We start from the raw sequence: 17,120 nt of genomic DNA on the forward strand, positions 1-17,120 counted from the left end.
AGGGCTAGCATGTAGCTGACCACATCCTGGGGAGGTGTCTTGGGAGCTTTCTCCCAGCCCTCTTTTACTATGCCTAGTGGTCCCCTGTCAAGGTGACCATATCGAAGCTCAAAGGGGCTGAACCCCACCACTTTCTGGGGCACCTCCCTATAAGCAAAAAGAACGCCCCACTTACGCCTCATGGCCTCAGGTAGGCCAGTGATCATGCCTTTGAGAGTCTTGGGATATCTCTCAACAAGCCCATTTGATTGAGGATAAAGGGTGGTAAACCGGTAGGTCACCCCATACTCATCCCACATGGACTTCCTGTACGCTTACATGAAGTTTGTGCCTCTGTCAGACCTCCTTTGGGAATCCCACATCGGTAAAGATTCCCATCAGGGCTATGGTCACCACCGGTGCAGTCACTGTTCTCAGAGGGATTGCCTCTGGATAGCGGGTGCAATGGTCCACCAAAACCTGTTGCCCATGGCAGTTTTCGGGTCCAAGGGACCAATGACGTTGATGCCCACCCTTTCAAAGGGGGTGCCAATGACGGGGAGTGGGATCGGGGGGGGCCTTAAGTCTTTTCCCTGTCTTCTCACTAGCCTGGCAGGTGGAGCAGGCCCTGCAGAAACTATCTGAGGCTACCCGCATTCTAGGCCAATGGAAGTGGGTGACAAGCCTGGCAAAGGTCTTGTCTTGGCCCAAATGTCCTGCCAGGGGGATGTCATGAGCCAGGCCCAGTAGGAAGGCCCGGTAACACTGGGGGATCACCAGCACATGTGCTGCCCCAATGGTCGGAGCCTTAGGCTCACTGTAAAGGAGATCATTCTCCCAGTAGATATGGTGATCGCCAGAGGCTTCACAAGCTGCTTGGGCTGCGGCCTGTTGCCTCAGACCCTCAGGGGTGTGGCATTCTTTCTGCACCTTGCATAATTCTGCCCTGGTTGGCCTACCCTCTACTTGCCAGCCAGCAAGTTCAGGCAGGTTGCCCAGGTCAGCAATATCCTCTCTAGTTGGCTCCGAGGCTTCCTCCTCTGGGACCCCTTCCACCACTGTGGGAATATATGAGGCGGGTTTCCCACACCTCTTGCCCTTCCTCAGTGCAGCTGGCTGGGACATTTTTTCAGGCTCCAGACGCCCTTGACTCCCTTCCCGGAATGCCATGGACCTTGTGGTCATGCAGACCCACTCAGGCAAACCTAACATCGCCAGGTGGGATCTGAGCAATACCTCCTTCCACGCGGTATGCTAAAGATCATTACCTAACAGACAATCTACAGGCATGGCAGGACTCACAGCTACCTTTAGAGTACCAGAGAACGCCCCCCACTCAAATGTAACCAGAGCCACCGGTAGGTGACTCTCGCGATTGTCAGCGACTATGACTTGGCGGAATATATTAGGGTCTATCTGCTCTGCTGACACCAGCTGACTCTTGACAGTAGTCATACTGGCTCCTGTGTCACGCAGAGCCTCCACCCTTTGCCTATCAATGGTGACCCACTGCCTATACTTGGAAGTATTGGCAGGCATGTCGGCTTTTCGCAACATCTCCTTATCTCCCAGGGATACTAGGGACACCTCTATCTTCCCCCCAAAGCTAACTGGGACTGTCTCCCCCCTGAGCGTTACACTAGCCAACCCAGGTGTCTGCCCTCCAGTGGTGGGCTATGCTCTCTTGAAACACTGGGAGTCGCCCTTAGAGTGTCCATGCTGGTAAAACTCTAAGCATTTGGGGATGAACTTCCCTATCTTCTTATCGAAGTACTCTGGTTTCTTCCCATATTAAGATGAGGAATGGTTACCACCCCCCCCTTGGGAATTGTTTTGGAGGCCTTTTGAGAGTTCCTTATCATTACGTTTTTCTCTCCCCATATATTCTGTTGGGAACCCTGACCACTTTTGTGGGTGCCCCCCCAGATACCTTCTTGGACACTCTGGTGCTAACCCAGAGTTCTGCCTCCTCAGCAAGCTTCCTAGGATCAGTCAGCTTACTGTCTACTAAGTGCTGGCGCAACTCTGTAAAACAAATACTGAGCATATGCTCTCTCAGAATCAAATCATATAATCCTTTGTAATCATTTCCTTTGCTGACCTGCACCCATACATTCAGTGCCTTATTGGAGAAATCAAAACAGTCTTCCCAAGTCTGTGTGGAAAGTTTGGTGCTGTTCCTAAACCTCTCACTGTATTTTTCAGGGGTCAACCAAAACTTGGCCAGTAAAGCGGCTTTCATCAGTGCATAGACATTCTGATCATGTGGATCTAGTGTAAGGAGTGTGTCCCTCCCCGGTACTGGTACATAAAACCACAAGGCCACCCCCATTACTTCTCAGAGGTCCCACAAGCCCTTAGTGCAACTTCATAGGCAGCCACCCACTTATCAATGTCATCCCCCACCACATAACTTGGCGCCACATTTTTGGGTATACGAACCTTTCTCTCCCCAACAGGTCCTGCATGTATGCTGCCACCATCACTGCTGAACTCAGACTGTCTTGCCTTGTTATCCAGCTCCTTGAGACTGAGTTCATGAGCCAACAAAAGTTTCTTCTCAGCCAAGGCTCTCTCAGCCTCAGCTTGCTTGGCTGATCTTTGCGCTTCAGGCTGTTTGGCTTCTCTCTCTGCCCTCCTCTCCTCCTGTTGAGCTTCAATGTTTAACCTTGCCATTTGCAATTGGAATTCTCTCTCCTCTCTCCTTTCCTCTGCGGTCAGTCCTTGATCAGAGACACTGCTCCCTGGTTTGGCAGGGGGCACAATTACAGTGGTAACATCCTCCACCAATGGCAAAACCCCCTCTCAGGGGCCATCCTCTGGACCCTCCTCCTCAACATTCTCATCAGAATGGGCTTCTGCCCAGGCCCTCAGTGCCATTTGGAATTCCTCCTTTCTGGAGGCCTTCTGGGTAGGTACTCCCATATCCCTGCAGAACCTCTTTAGCTGTTTAACAGTGTAGGTCTCCAGCATGGCCAGATCAAAATCTTCATCTCCTGCTTGACACCCAGCCAGAGACATGTTGAATGAGGATTTTAGTAAAAAATTGTCAGGCAGAAAAACAAAATTGCAGAAAAAGATAAAAAATCAAGTTGACCTTCAACTGTGGGTAGGTAGTGTACATTTAGCTATTGTATGTCACTGCACAAATACAAGTCCTATCCTCACCGCTGATCACCAGTGTTAGAAATGGGATCTTTGGTTGGCAGTCAGGTTACCCCCTGTCCAAGCAAGGACCCTCACTCTAGTTCAGGGTAAGTCACACACTTTCCAAATTATCCTGTGCCCACCCTCTGGTAGCTTGGCACTGAGCAGTCAGGCTTAACTTAGAAGGCAATGTGTAAAGTGTTTGTGCAATAAATCATACAATAACACAGTAGAACACCACAAAAATACACCACACAGTGTTTAGAAAAATATATAATATTTATCGGATAAGATGCAGGTAAAAAATGATTAAATGCAATAAGTATTTGTTGAGATATCACTGTAAAAGTGATATAAAGTGTCTTTAGTCTTTTAAAAGCAATAAATGTCTCTTTCAACCACAAAGTACCTGGTTTGCGTTCAAAATCTCTGCAAAGAACCGCAGAGGAGGGGATGCGTGGAAAACAAGGAGGTGTGCGTCGATTTCTCGGGCTGCACACGGCGATGCGTTGTTTAGTTTTCACGCAGGGATGACTGTGCGTCGATTTCTGGCGCTCTTTCATGGATCTTCTTCGGGTTGCGGGGTTTTCGGACGCCCGGGCACGATGCATGGATTTCCGGTGCTGACAGGACGAAGTCACAGGGGGTTGCGTCGAAACGGTGGGTATTGCATGGAAATTTCTACTGCACGCAGGCGCTATGTCGATTCCTCTCTGGAAGTCGGGCTGCGTCGTTCCGCTCGTCTGTGTGGTGAATTTTTCACTGCGATGAAGGCTGTACGTTGTATCTGGCAGGTTGTGCGTCGATTTTCGCCGCACAAGGAGTCCTTCTTGTAGAGATGAACAGGTATCCATGGTTGGTGCCGTTTATTACTTAGCTCTTACTTTCTTTAAAGCATATACAATTGCATATCTCCTGTTTTACTGATTTGATTTTTGTTGTTTTGGCATCATGTAATTTCTTAAATTTTACTCCAGTTTTCTAAATTGTTGTGGAATTTTTCTTGTGCTGTGTTTCCATTATATTACTGCTTGTGTGCTGCATAAATAATTTACACCAAGCTACCAAAAAGGTTGAGCACAGGTTAATTTGGGGTTTGCTTGTGTTTTACCCTAACAAAAATTGTAGTTGCTGCTTAAGTAGGGTTTCACCCCTTTCAACCAGCTAGCCAATTTCTTACACTGCACATGCCACGTAATCATTTATCTTATGCATAATGTACACATTCTGGGGAAAAAAATAGCTCAAATGGTTCAAAATAATGATGCTACATGTGTTTTCGTGCAGTGATAGGTCACCTTTCTTTTACTAATTGCTGCATTTAGTTGTTAAACAGACACTAATAAAGTGCAACTCCTGCCAAGACAGTGTCATCTTTATAACAAAACAAGCATTGGTAAAGTAAATACGTCTCACCCGTGATAATGGAATTGAGGCTTTATTTTTCATCCGCCATGAATGTGTGCACACATCTGTAGGGGCTGTCTTTGAATGAAGCAGAGGACAAAAAGAAACACATCAGTGAGAGCGAACAATAAAAAGCATGGTGGTGTGGGGCGGAGTAGAGGGCACCTGGGGGAGGCAGCTGAAAGCGCATGAGCTCTCATAGAGTGCTTAAGCAAATTTTTTTTTTAAGTTGTTGCCTAAAAATGAGCAGTGGAAAGACACAGGAAAAGAGGCTCCAGTAAAGGGACAGATGCAAGATGGGCAAGGCCCACCATCGATTAATACTCTGAGCTAGATGTAAGCAGTAGGACAGATACAAGTAAGACTGACTATAATTCCAAACAGTGGTAAGCAGAGGGTGGGCTTCAGGCCCACTGTAGGAAATAGTAAACTAACATTCCATCTTTTTCAACCAGGTAAGCTCGACCTAATGACATAATTGTGATGTAATACTCTCATAGAATGTACTGCATTATGCCATTACACCATATAATTTGCCTTTTCTTTCTTTCTGTTTTTTTATTTTTATTTTAGTTATCCTTGAGGGTTAATGTGTTCCTCCCCTGCCATATAATCCCAGTGGTTTTAGTTCTGTCATGGTGTGTGATATGCTGAAACAGATATCAGAAAACGTAGCTCTCTGTAGCCAGACCTTTTAAACAATGTGCCTGGCATTGGTCACCATTGTGCTGGAGCACACAGTGCAATAACACGTTTGTGTTACTTTAAACATGACACAAATTAATTCATAACAATATAATTAAATCTATTTTAGAGACGAAGGTGTTAGCGCCTCAGAGTCTTAATTAGTAAACTTACAAGGAGACGCGTTTAGGTCGATAAACCTTTGGACCACGTTTGGAGACTTCCCAGTACCAAATATTTTCTTGGCATAATCAATCAACAGATCAATAGACAAATCAATATTGACAATCAGTATTCAATAAACAATCAATACGAATTAATAATTGAACACACCACGACCTTTAAGTCATGAATAACCACACTAGTTTAGTTAAGTGTTAGGATATTTATTTCCCTATTTGTTACAATCTAATATCATGTTTATTAGTCTCAATAGCAATACGCTCATCAAAACCACTATTATCTGGCAATCAGGACACAACTTAATCAATGCATAGATTAGGCTCATTCGGAATTTGAGCACATCATTAATATGAATCAACTTAGCAGAGTCTCATTAGTACATGTTTCAACAAAACAAGAACTCAGCCATTTGTCTATTTGCATTGGATATTTGTGAACGCCTTAACTAACCTCAAATTAGCATTAGCATGTTGGGCTTCATGCAAAACATTTTAGTGAACACGAATTTAGAAAACATCTACACTGAGGCCTCTATCAAAAAAGGCAGTTGGTACCTAGAAAGAAAAGGCAAACAGATAATCACAATTTTCATCAGATAGTTACCAATCCAACAGATCAGCAAGCAGCGTCAGTCTTTGTCCTCAGGACATCCGTTCATCAGCATCAGCAAAGTAGGAAGGGGCAAAGTCTCAAGATAGCATAGCTAGGAAACGGATTACTTCCCTCATATGGAGGAGAAGGTAATATCAAGCATAGATGAGTAGAGGATGGTTCTAAGGAGGCAAAACTAAACTAAAGTATGGCAACTGGCAAAAGTCTTTAGCAAAAGTCTCATGGCAAAAGGAATAAGTGGCAAAACGGCTATGGCAAAGTTTATGGCAGAATGTCCTGTTTTCTCCTTGGGTCCCGTCGTTATTTCAAAACTGTCTAACTAATCCCTAATTCCTCATTGGATAGTTTTTGGTGCATCAGTATCTCTATCCAATAGCAAGGTAAGTCCCTTGCTAGAATTTTCCTCACTTTGCAGTTCTCATGTCACGGATATGTCCAGGTTATTGACGTCTTCAAAGGTTGGAATGTCAGGTAGCAAATGTTACACTTTGCGCTTCAGTCAGTGTCTTCATTGCCTTCGTCTAGGAAAGTTAACCTTGCACCTGTTACGAATTACACTGTTGCATTTAGCAAGATCATCGCCTTGAGCAAGTCGGTTCTCATGAGAAAGAATTTACTACGGTTACACACACATAACTTCTGGAAAAGTACAGCTTCGTGTCCTTCAGGAAAACAGCACACTACACGTTAGAAAAAGCAATTCAAATATGAGGCCAGGCAGCTAGGCCCAAGCCCTTGTTAATTTAAACCCATTTTGATTAATAAAGCAAACCCTTAACGTATAACCTAAAGTATGATATATTAGTACAAATTCAAACATTATTGCATAACATTTCATCATTAATAAGCTCTTTTCATCAGTCTTCGTGTACATTGGTAGCCACTCCCCGTGGGCACATTTTAGACGCGTGCATTATTTTTCTGTTAACACATTTCTAGGCAGCTTTATTACACATTATATTCCAAGCTTCGTATTAATATTGGTTTTACACTACACACTCAAACAATGGCTAGCATCGAGGAGATAGGATGCTTGAAATAAATGAGGAAATGCAAATAGGAGCGCTTCACAGCCTCATTAGGGGTTTGAAGTGCTATAGGGTATGAAAAGCACTACACAAAACCAAAACAATACAAGACCCTAAGACATGAACGAATGAAAGTGGGGAAGCGAAGCACTTGTAATAAAATCAGTGACAAATATATTGTTTTAAAAATCTATTCCTATCAACATGGTCTAAATAAACCTGTTGATTTTTATCATGATTCCCCTACACATATTTGGTTGTGTATGATAAGATTTGTATTTGGCATTTGCCCTCACTTGCATGAAATAGATATGCATGTCACACTCAATACTCATGTTTGTGCCAGGCGTGATGGTTGTCGAAGATGGATTGGGCGTTCTAATTTAACTTTTATTTTGTCGACTTGCGACATTGCTATGGTGGCAGGAGTGATACCTGGGCCAATTCGCCACAGGATTAGATCTGGCCGCCCTGAGCACTGATCGTCAAAATGATTTCTCTGGAAATCTTCGCACTCAAATTGGAATTAAGCATTACTCCTGAACGAACCATCATTTTTAATGCTACTGTTGACCCCTAGGTATTACAGAGGATCAGACCGCTGTGAAAAATGTCACCCTTCTTGCCAGATGTGCTCTGGCCCGCGACCTGAGGAATGTTTGGCATGTCCCCCCAACAATCTGCAACTGGATGGCATCAACCAGTGTGTGAGTCAGTGCCCGGAGCGGTTCCACCAAAAGCAGCAAATTTGCAAACAGTGTCATCCGAGCTGCAAAACTTGTAAAGGTGAGTGAACAATCCATGTGAGAAGATGTATTCTTTATATTATTTCCTAAGCCCCAAAAAGTTTTGCCCTTTTTGTTAGGTCTTCTTTCTATGGTAGGTGTGGTACCTTTTTACTTCAGCTATATCACGGGATCATTGGACATGTTATTAGGTGCTATAAAAGGAACAAATCCTGGACATGCTGATGAAGCTTAGAGAAACTGTCAAACACGGGGATAAACAAATGTGTGTTCAAGATGACATATGAAACACTATGCAAATTTATTTTAGGGGTAAGCTCAGCAACCAACAATTAATTAAACTTGACAGGAGTTTTCAGGACAACAATGGATATGTATACGGGAATAGCACAAATTTAAATGGATTTTGTTTGTCTTTTTTTATTTTTCAGGATACCCAATGAGATTTAACTATTTGGTTGCCTGGTGAACCCAGCCCTAATTATTTAATTACTTTACAAAGTTAAATGTCCCCTCTAGAGTAATAATATTGCAGACAATACTAGTTCTAGTTTCTGATCGTGAGCCCATCGGATATGGGTTCTAACTGCTGCCTCGGGCTTTAGGTGTTGAGGCCTTACCGTCGAACATGACAGTCAAATGTCACATGATTCTGGGAGAACTATTCCTCTGGCATTGACTTAGGATATAAATATGTGTAAAAGAAATATTAAATTTGTAATGCAAAGACTAAAATAGTGTTGTGTCTAGCACTGCCCGAATCGCTTGCCCCATCTTAACTTGGTTTCTGTAATTCAGAGTTACACAGCAAAATCAAACATACATTCCTAAACTGCACAACTATATAAAACACTGGCCAGTAAAAGCACTCAGACCACACAATGACTCACTCCCTCCACCTTCACACAGGGAATAGGTCCACTTTAGCATAGCAATGATCAACCATGCACCCGACATAACATTTACTGTTCCATAACCCCACCAGCAGCTCTCAAAGTAAAAAGACAATTGGGAATAACATCCAAGAACAACAGCGTGACAACCAATAAAATGCGTGACCTTTTTCTCTTTTTTGTGAGCTCAAATCTTAAGACCACCAAAACTCAACTTGTGTTTGTCAAGTCCTTGTGCAGCTTAAATCTTCTGAACAATTCTAAAAGTGGCTTCACAAGCTCATTTCCGTCATGTGCTAAAGGACCAACTAAGGAGACAATGCAGGAAGCACTTGATTGTACGTGTATGACTATGATACTAGTAACCGAAACCCCCCAAAATAATCTCAAATGCACAAAAAGAAAAGAAACAAGTGTAATGCACCAACATACAGGAAAAAGAAGGCTGTAAATAGCACTAATTTAAAGCAGAAGTGGCCCTCCTGCCATAGGGATACAATGAAGTCAGGGCTAGCAATTATAAATGTAAGTCATAAGAAAAGCAAAGTCAAGCGTATGTACAAGTACTGCACCCTGAATCATGAACAAAAGTTTAGTGACCAACAGAATGGTTTGGATAAAAATAATTCTGTTCATTATGGTGACCAAAGTAAAATGAAAATGGAAATAGAATATACTTGAAAAAACAGATAACTGCACTCACTGATGAAGATCCATGCCCATCTATCAGATCGGAGTACAAAAATATGCTGCATCACGCTTCATACAAGGAAATGCATCTTCTTTAAATAGGAGGAGTCATGATGCCCCACTTGTGCCATATCTCAGCTGCCTCGATGAGAAGAAAAAAAGAGCAACTCACCATAAAAAAGGAACACACATCTGCATTGTTTGCATGTTAAATGCGTAGATTACATAAAAGGTTTAAAATTATTTATACAATCTTAGGGAACGGAATAGCATTCTTTCATCAAGCATTTACCATTTTAGTAATTTCGGCGACTATGTTTTCTTCTTTAAATATGTCTAAATTAAAGTATTTCAACATTATTTTGTTGATGCCTGCAAACGTTTTCTACCCCTGTTCATCACCCATTACCTTTGCATTCATAAAATATGTCCATGTTTTCAAGGTTTCTCTTGCTTCGCCCCTCAACACGCTCCTCCTGTCGCGCCACTTCCTGTTACAGTTGGTCTTCTCAACAGTTATCTTTTCAAGTTACATATTACAAAGGAAAACTTGCATTTGCAAAGCCAATGGCTATGGTGTTAGCTACCGGTGTGATGTATTGTTGATGCTTGTTTTATTCTTTCATGGTTTTTGCAAAACCTTATTGTTGGGAAAGCTGCAAGGCACTCATCAGTCTGATAAAAAGCACATATTGGCTAAAAGCAAAAGCATTTTTTGGTCCCAAAAAGCACACATTGCCATAATTGTCCCTTTCACTGGAGGGAACTACTTGTGGGTGGATGTGCTCATTGTGAAAGGGCAGAATGCGTCACTCCTTGTAATGTTAGCAAATGGCTGAAGTGGGCTGACCCATTGCCCAATGCTGTGGTGGACGGAAAGAAAATGTGAATGACAATAGCTAACAAATGAATGAAGATGCCTGAATGAATGCCTCTATAAATAAGTATATTATACATATAATTTTAGTAAAATCAAAAGTTCTTGACTGTTGCCAAAACCTAAAAATGATAACCCTGAAGTTCCTAAAAGCAATCTTTTTTCTAGGTGGTGTGAATTGCTCTTTGCTTCTTGGGGAGAGAGGCTAGGATCAGGAAAACACAATAGGGCAGATATGTTAACTTTACAGCTCTAAAACAGGTATTGGATGAGCTCTAAGATTTCAACATATGCAAGAGGACACTGTAATTTAAAAGCCTCTCTGCAGAACAAAGCTACAATATGCTGCTGTCCATGTCATAGAGAAAGTCGTCTTAAACTGTTTATGTGGTGAACACACTGTACTTTTGTGTCATGACCTCAATTTCTTTTTGATTTGTAGACTCTACACCTGAAGGATGCTTGTCATGTGACTGGGGCAGTGTCTTTAAAAACGGAGTTTGCTTTCCACGGTGTGAAGAACAGTACTACCTTAGTAAAGATGTAAGTGGAATGTTAAATGTACTGAAAACAGGACATCTCAAAGCAATGGGGGTATTAGCTCTATGATCTTAAAAAATTAAAGGTGTGCAAAGTTATTATTATGGAAACAAAGTATCACGTAAATATCAATTATTTGCCTGTTCATAGCTTGTGGAGTTGTCTTTTTAACTTATGTTTGCACCGTGCCGCAAGAGGCTTTACTTGCAAACTGGCACTATTTCCTCAGTGGCACTGAAAATGAATACTGATTTAAACGCGCTTTCCTCGTACGTTTGAAACTATGAATATTGGTTTTGCTCATCCCTGAACACCTCAAAATAAGTGAAAAAGTACAGTTTAATATGATGTGAAAAACCACGGACAAAAACCTTTGCAAATTATGTAGATTTAATGTCATATTTGCGCAAATTTCAGGACGTTTGCGAAAAAAAGTTGCCAATCCCTAAAACAAATATGCAACCCGAACTAAAACTGTGCAAGCCCAGTACTGTGGAAAGAAACATTCGCTAACGGTGCAAATGTCTGTCCGTAAACCTGCATAATGTTTCCGAGTAGTTTGACGTTGTGCTGCTGTGAGGAAATGCCAAAGTACCCCAGGATTGGCGTGCAGCCACGAGACCCGTCCTCCTTGCACAAAATGGCTCCCTAACTGGGGATGTTTTCGTTTTTACCACCGCTAAAGCTGTTAACAAATTGCATTCCCGTCTCAATCACGAGGTTTGTTGAGCACAATATGTATTATGACGTGAGCCAGGTGAAAGGACTATTTTGCATGAGATTCTTCCCTATGTAAATACGTTTTTTGTTCCCTCGGGGTGGGTGCATCTGGCATTACACAAATTACCTTGCTTAACTCCTCAATATGCATTTTGGAAAGGCATACATTATTTAATAGCCTGCTGAATGTTTTAGGAACATTCGAATTTGGAACAGACAACAGACAAACCTGTTGGTTAATGCAGCACATTTGTTGAATTTGGCATGAACTACAAGCCAACTCGCCAAGAGTAAATATTCTGGTCGTGGCGATGAACTCACCTTTTGAGGATGTTTTCTATTGATTTTAAGTTGTGTTAGATCAAATATATGTGGTGCATTTTGACATACCGTATTGATGGTTAGATGAGATTTGCCACTGTCCACTCCAAACGATCCAGTTTTAGGTGACCAAAACAACGAATCTCGGTTCCACATTGTGGTGGGTTCCTTCATACTATTGGGTGTAGCTTTGAGGAGGTTGATATGTTATAGAGAACATTGACTTCAGGCGAGTTCTGCAGTGTCGGGTTGAGCCTGCAAGCTGCCCTGGCTGGTTGGTGTGACCTGTGGTGAGTAAAACACGGTGTGTTCATCAAGTCCCGGATGGTGTCTCTCTTCACAACACACATCTTGAGGAAAAAGAGGAGTGTGTGATTTGTGGAGAAGAGATAACTATATAGTCAAATAGTAGATCAACAAACGCCTGTAATTATTGTGTTTAAAGAAGAAAGAAAGTCATATGGCCATAGGTAGGAGATGGGCCGGTGATACAGATACATTTGGCATTATATTAGGTGACAAATATAAGACATACAAAAATAGAAAACTCAGTGTTAATATCAGTTGTAAATGTGCAAGGAAGTGAAATTGTGATTTCATTTGAAGCCAAATGAGAACTGCAGAGGCTGATAAATTATATCTTGTTCAAATATAATAGGGTTCAACCCTTAGGGCAGGGACCCCGTCTTCACTAAGCCAAAGGGTCTGGCATTGGCTGCCAGCACTTTAGCTATGTCAATGCTTGTTCTATTTTGCCCTGGTTTTTGTAAAACTCTTTTTGGGCCTCACAAACCCCACTTTGTCATAGTAGTCCCTGGTACTGAAGGGAACTACTTTCTGTGGATGTACTCTAGTGAAAAAGCAGAATGGTGTCACTTGGAGTGACGTTCGCCAATGACTGAAGTGAGCTATCACTGCCTTATGCTATATGCTGTAGTTGACAAAAGTAAAATTTGAATGCCCAATGGATGAAGAGGGCTAGGAAGTAAGTATATACTGTATGTAATCTTACAAAAACAGAAGGATTTGGCTAACACCAGACCTAAAAAGAAATACTGTCCTCTCCAGTACTACAGGCTCATAGATCCGGGCACTGCTAAGAACGTTCTCCCACATGCTTCCATCTGAGCAGAGCATTGGGCACTGATTCTTTTACAAATCACGCACTGAAGACATCCATTAGTGCTAAAAAATAGATGCATCCAGTCCCAAATGCTTTTGTGTAGGTGTTCATTGTCCTTCTTAATAGTGTCACTAAAGAAAAAGCTGCCTGTCTGTCTTGGCAAGACATCCTTTGTGCAGCAGTTTAACTACAGGTTCCAAGTAAAAAACTCACTTCTGTGAAGCTTTCATTTACTGGGTGAAGAGCTGTTCAAGGGGCTTACTGCCCCTCTGTTTGTCTGGCATTCTTAATATTTTCAGTAGTCAGCCTGCTAATGTGGTTTAGATTACTAAGGAACTGATGAAAAAGGTTGGGGATGGAGGAGTGCGCACAATGAGGAGCCGTGGTTAAAAGTAAATATCAAATATTTGGCACAATCAATGATTAGGGCTTGCAGTGATAGAAACAGAAAAACTTACATGTGCCTGGGCATTAGAACACTCCAAGTCCTTTATTTGGGGTAAACTATGTACTGTCAAAACTGAACACAAACCATTAGTTAAAGTGTTAAGAACAGAAGGAATATTCAAGGCTTCTGCGAGGATAGCAAGATTGTCAAGGAGATTGCTAGATTTTATTTTCAATGTAAAATATGTACAAGGCAAAAGCAGTGTTATGACAGATTTTTTATCCAGAATGCCATTGGATATTAAAGAGTGTGAAAAGCAAGAGTGGGGTGAATACCACATTGCACTTGTCCATGATCATGGCATAACTAGCATTAAAGAAGAAGAAAAAAAATAAAATACTAAGGATACTGTGTTACCAAAGTTAATACAATACATTAAACAAGATTGGGCACAAACTGTAGCACTAAGACTTTAAGGAATGGATTAACAGTAGAGAATGGAATTGTACAAAGAGGTGATAAAGTTGTACCTCAAGTTAGCTTAAGGAAGAAAACTGTAATTTTGTGTCATGAAGGTCATAGAGGGATTGTCAAAACTAAGCAAATTGTAAAAAGATGGTATTGGTGGCTGGGTTTATGCATGTTTGTGGAAATAATGGTCAGGAAATGTAGTGTTTGCTCCAATTGTGATAAATCTCTGAGTACCCTTAGACCTAGTATGTGTGAGCCTATAGTTCCAATAAAAACCTTGGGACACACTTGCTATAAATATCATGGGTCCTATAAGAGAAACTTAGAAATATGAAGTAATTGTCTTAATTGATATCTTCTCAAGATGGCCAGTTGTTAAAATTGTGAAAGAGTTGACAGTGATGCAGTAAAAATGTGTTTAGATGAAGTCTTTTTAAATGAAGGTTTACCTATAAAAAATAATTAGTGACCATAGTGTTCAAATCACATCTCATAAAGCACAAAAGTATTTTGGTAAAGTGTGAATAAAACATAGAACCACATCACTCTATAATCCCAGTGGAAATGGAATGATAGAATGATTTAATAGGGTAATCAAAAATGCTCTGCAGATAGCTAGCAACAATGGAAGTGATTGGGGAATTCAAGTTTTCAAAACAGTTTGGATGTACAGAACTACTATTCATGATGCTCTTGGAGTATCGGCTTTTGAGGTCATGTTAGGTAGGGAGGCCAGAACTAAAGGTAATCCAGAATGGTTAATATGTTCTTCAACTGTGGATATTCCTTTTGTAGGGATTAGAAAAATCTTTGTTGACACCCATTAAAAGTACAAAAAAAAGTATGCTTTAAGGAAGAACACAGAAGAAACCATGGTAGAAGTGGGAACAATATGTAAGGTTAAAAAACCTTGGAAAGTTAAGAAAGGCTAAAGTCAATTTACAGAACCTTTGAAAATGATCGAAGTATTGTGCAATGCTGTCATGTTAAGTGATGGTAAGGTTTGGAATTTGAAGAGAATTGCAATTCTTAAGGATGGGTTTGTAAATAAAGAAATGATTCCTACTAAGAATGCCAGAATGGACTGGCAAGGTGATGATCAAAATGCTGTTTCCTGAAGGAAGGAGAATGGTCTGGAGGGACAAGTAGAAGAAGTAGTGAATGTGGAGGAAGTAGTGGATATTGAGGGACGAGTTGAAGAAGAACAGATGAGAGATCAGGATGGAAATGCGGCCTGTGAAAGTCATCAAAAGGAAAGTCTTGAAGTAGACTCAATAGATACAAGTTTAGAGGTATTGAAAGTAAGTGGTAAAATGGATAGAGAAGAAAGGACTGAGTTGGACACATGTAGTGCGATGAGAAAGAAAAAATGTATGAGAAACAAACCAAAATGGCAATCTGATTATGAAATGTTGTAATAATTTGTAATGTAATGTTCTTTTTTTTTTTCCACAGTTCTTTTACAGTATAATGTTCACAAATAGCCAGATTTGAGTACATAATTTGTTTTAATTATTTGTCGTAAAGGAGAAAGATGTGTTATGTTGTACTTATTTCATTGTACTGCTCAAGGCTCCATAGAGCTGCTGTCCCTTTGACAACCAGGGAGTCTAGATTGTGAGGGCAAGAGAACAGTTGCCTAAGGAGTTAGAGAAGTAGTGAGCCGAGTCGAGGCCATGAATGTTATTCGGTGTTTCAGCCTACAATAAATCTTCTTAAACTACATATTGGAGTATTTACTACAACGGGGCCTTCATATGTAGCTGAACGCTGTCAGCATGTAGGTAGTAGGAGATGTTGTAGAGTTTCAAGAGAGAAATTAGTGATTCATTGTACGCATCAAGGAGAGTGGGGCATTCGATCGAGCCTTTAGGAACCCTGCAAAGAAGAGGAATGGGGGCGGGGACAGACAGTCATAACCTGTATTTGTTGAGGTCAGTTCTTTAAGTATGAAAGTATCTATTTGCAAAGTGTTTGACCATGTTAGATGCATCATACAGCTTAAAAAGAATTTAATGCAGTAGTCACTTTTGTTAGTTATTAGTAAGGCTTTAGCAGTTATGTGAAGGATTGCAGCCTCTGTGGTACATCTAGACCTGACGCCTGAGTTTGAGCTTTGCAATGGTATAGAATGAGTGATTCAATTTTTTTGATTGTGTAAGGGAAAGGTCAATGTCTTTTTTTTTTTTTTACTTTTCCTTCTCAAAGCACATGGAAACATTTCCAAGTTTTATTATTATCCTTTTGGATAGAGGGGGCTGAGGGGTTTGTGATCGGCATTCACTAACAGTTAGCTGGTATGTTTTTTCTTGGAGTCATTTTACCTTCTAAGTACGGTAACATGGTATTTTGACTTTAAATATGTGTTTTGTGTACTGTATTCTCATACCATGATGTTTCACAAGCTTTGACATCGGTTAGACCATCTGAAAATCAATTTTTTGTTTTTTGTGTCTTTAGTTAGAGGGGTGCAGTTTTTTGATAGTCTCAGTCAATGCTCCTTCGTAACAGGTACTGCAAGTTTTTGTTCTAGACTTCAGCTGGGATCTTTGGTTGGAGGACACATTGCAGGTCATTTGGCCTCGGGATAAAGTTAATCTTCTGGGCACAAGCTCAGATGGCAATCGTCCACCCATTTTTTAAGAAATCTAAATGCGTTAAGTGCACAATATAAACATGACGTAAATGTAGAGCACAATGTTCATCGAGAAGATGCTCTTGCGATTGACAGATGTTTATTGATACCTAACTCATTACTATTGATTTTATTGACATTGGAATGGTGAAGGGATAATTAAAGCCACTGGGATTTAAACCTGGGACTGTGCTTGGGATCAAAAACAGATTTCTAGGGTGGGCGCGTTAATGCACTGAGCCACCAGACCAGACAAATGCTAACTTCCTAACCTTGAGAGCTGGTGCAGCAATGCAGTTCCACACACAGAGCAGCAACTATCTCTTCGTATTGTCAAGTTTTAAATGTGTGTGAACTTGTAACACATATGTGACCAACTTGTATATTGATACTTCATAGCTGCATAGTTGTCTTTTCAATCAAAAGTGTGCTCTAATGTTCCTGTTATGGGGAAATCCTGCATTCCTTAACTCTGTGCGCAGTACCATCTCAAAAAGTAATTTTCAGGTGGACAAGCCTGAAGTGCCTGTGTGTGTGGGTGTATACATAGATATAATTACTTATACACGTACGACTCATGCACAAAGTCATAAACATGTTATACCTTTTAGCTAACGTATAGCTTAAAGATTACTTCAAACAAGCATTGTTTCGCAGTGAGTGACCCTTGTACATA

At 41.1% G+C, this 17,120-nt stretch overlaps 1 protein-coding gene across 1 annotated transcript in view; it reads left to right on the forward strand.

Moving 5' to 3' along the window:
• Positions 1-17,120, forward strand: part of LOC138283896 (proprotein convertase subtilisin/kexin type 5-like) — a 570,601-nt gene that overhangs the window by 412,447 nt on the left and 141,034 nt on the right. Inside the window, exons 13-14 of the mRNA XM_069222102.1 lie at positions 7,621-7,826; positions 10,689-10,789. Coding sequence (XP_069078203.1) covers positions 7,621-7,826; positions 10,689-10,789 — 307 coding nt within the window. The remainder of the gene's footprint in view (positions 1-7,620; positions 7,827-10,688; positions 10,790-17,120) is intronic.

Source organism: Pleurodeles waltl, chromosome 3_1 (assembly GCF_031143425.1).
Source record: "Pleurodeles waltl isolate 20211129_DDA chromosome 3_1, aPleWal1.hap1.20221129, whole genome shotgun sequence".
Classification (NCBI taxonomy): Eukaryota; Metazoa; Chordata; class Amphibia; order Caudata; family Salamandridae; genus Pleurodeles; species Pleurodeles waltl.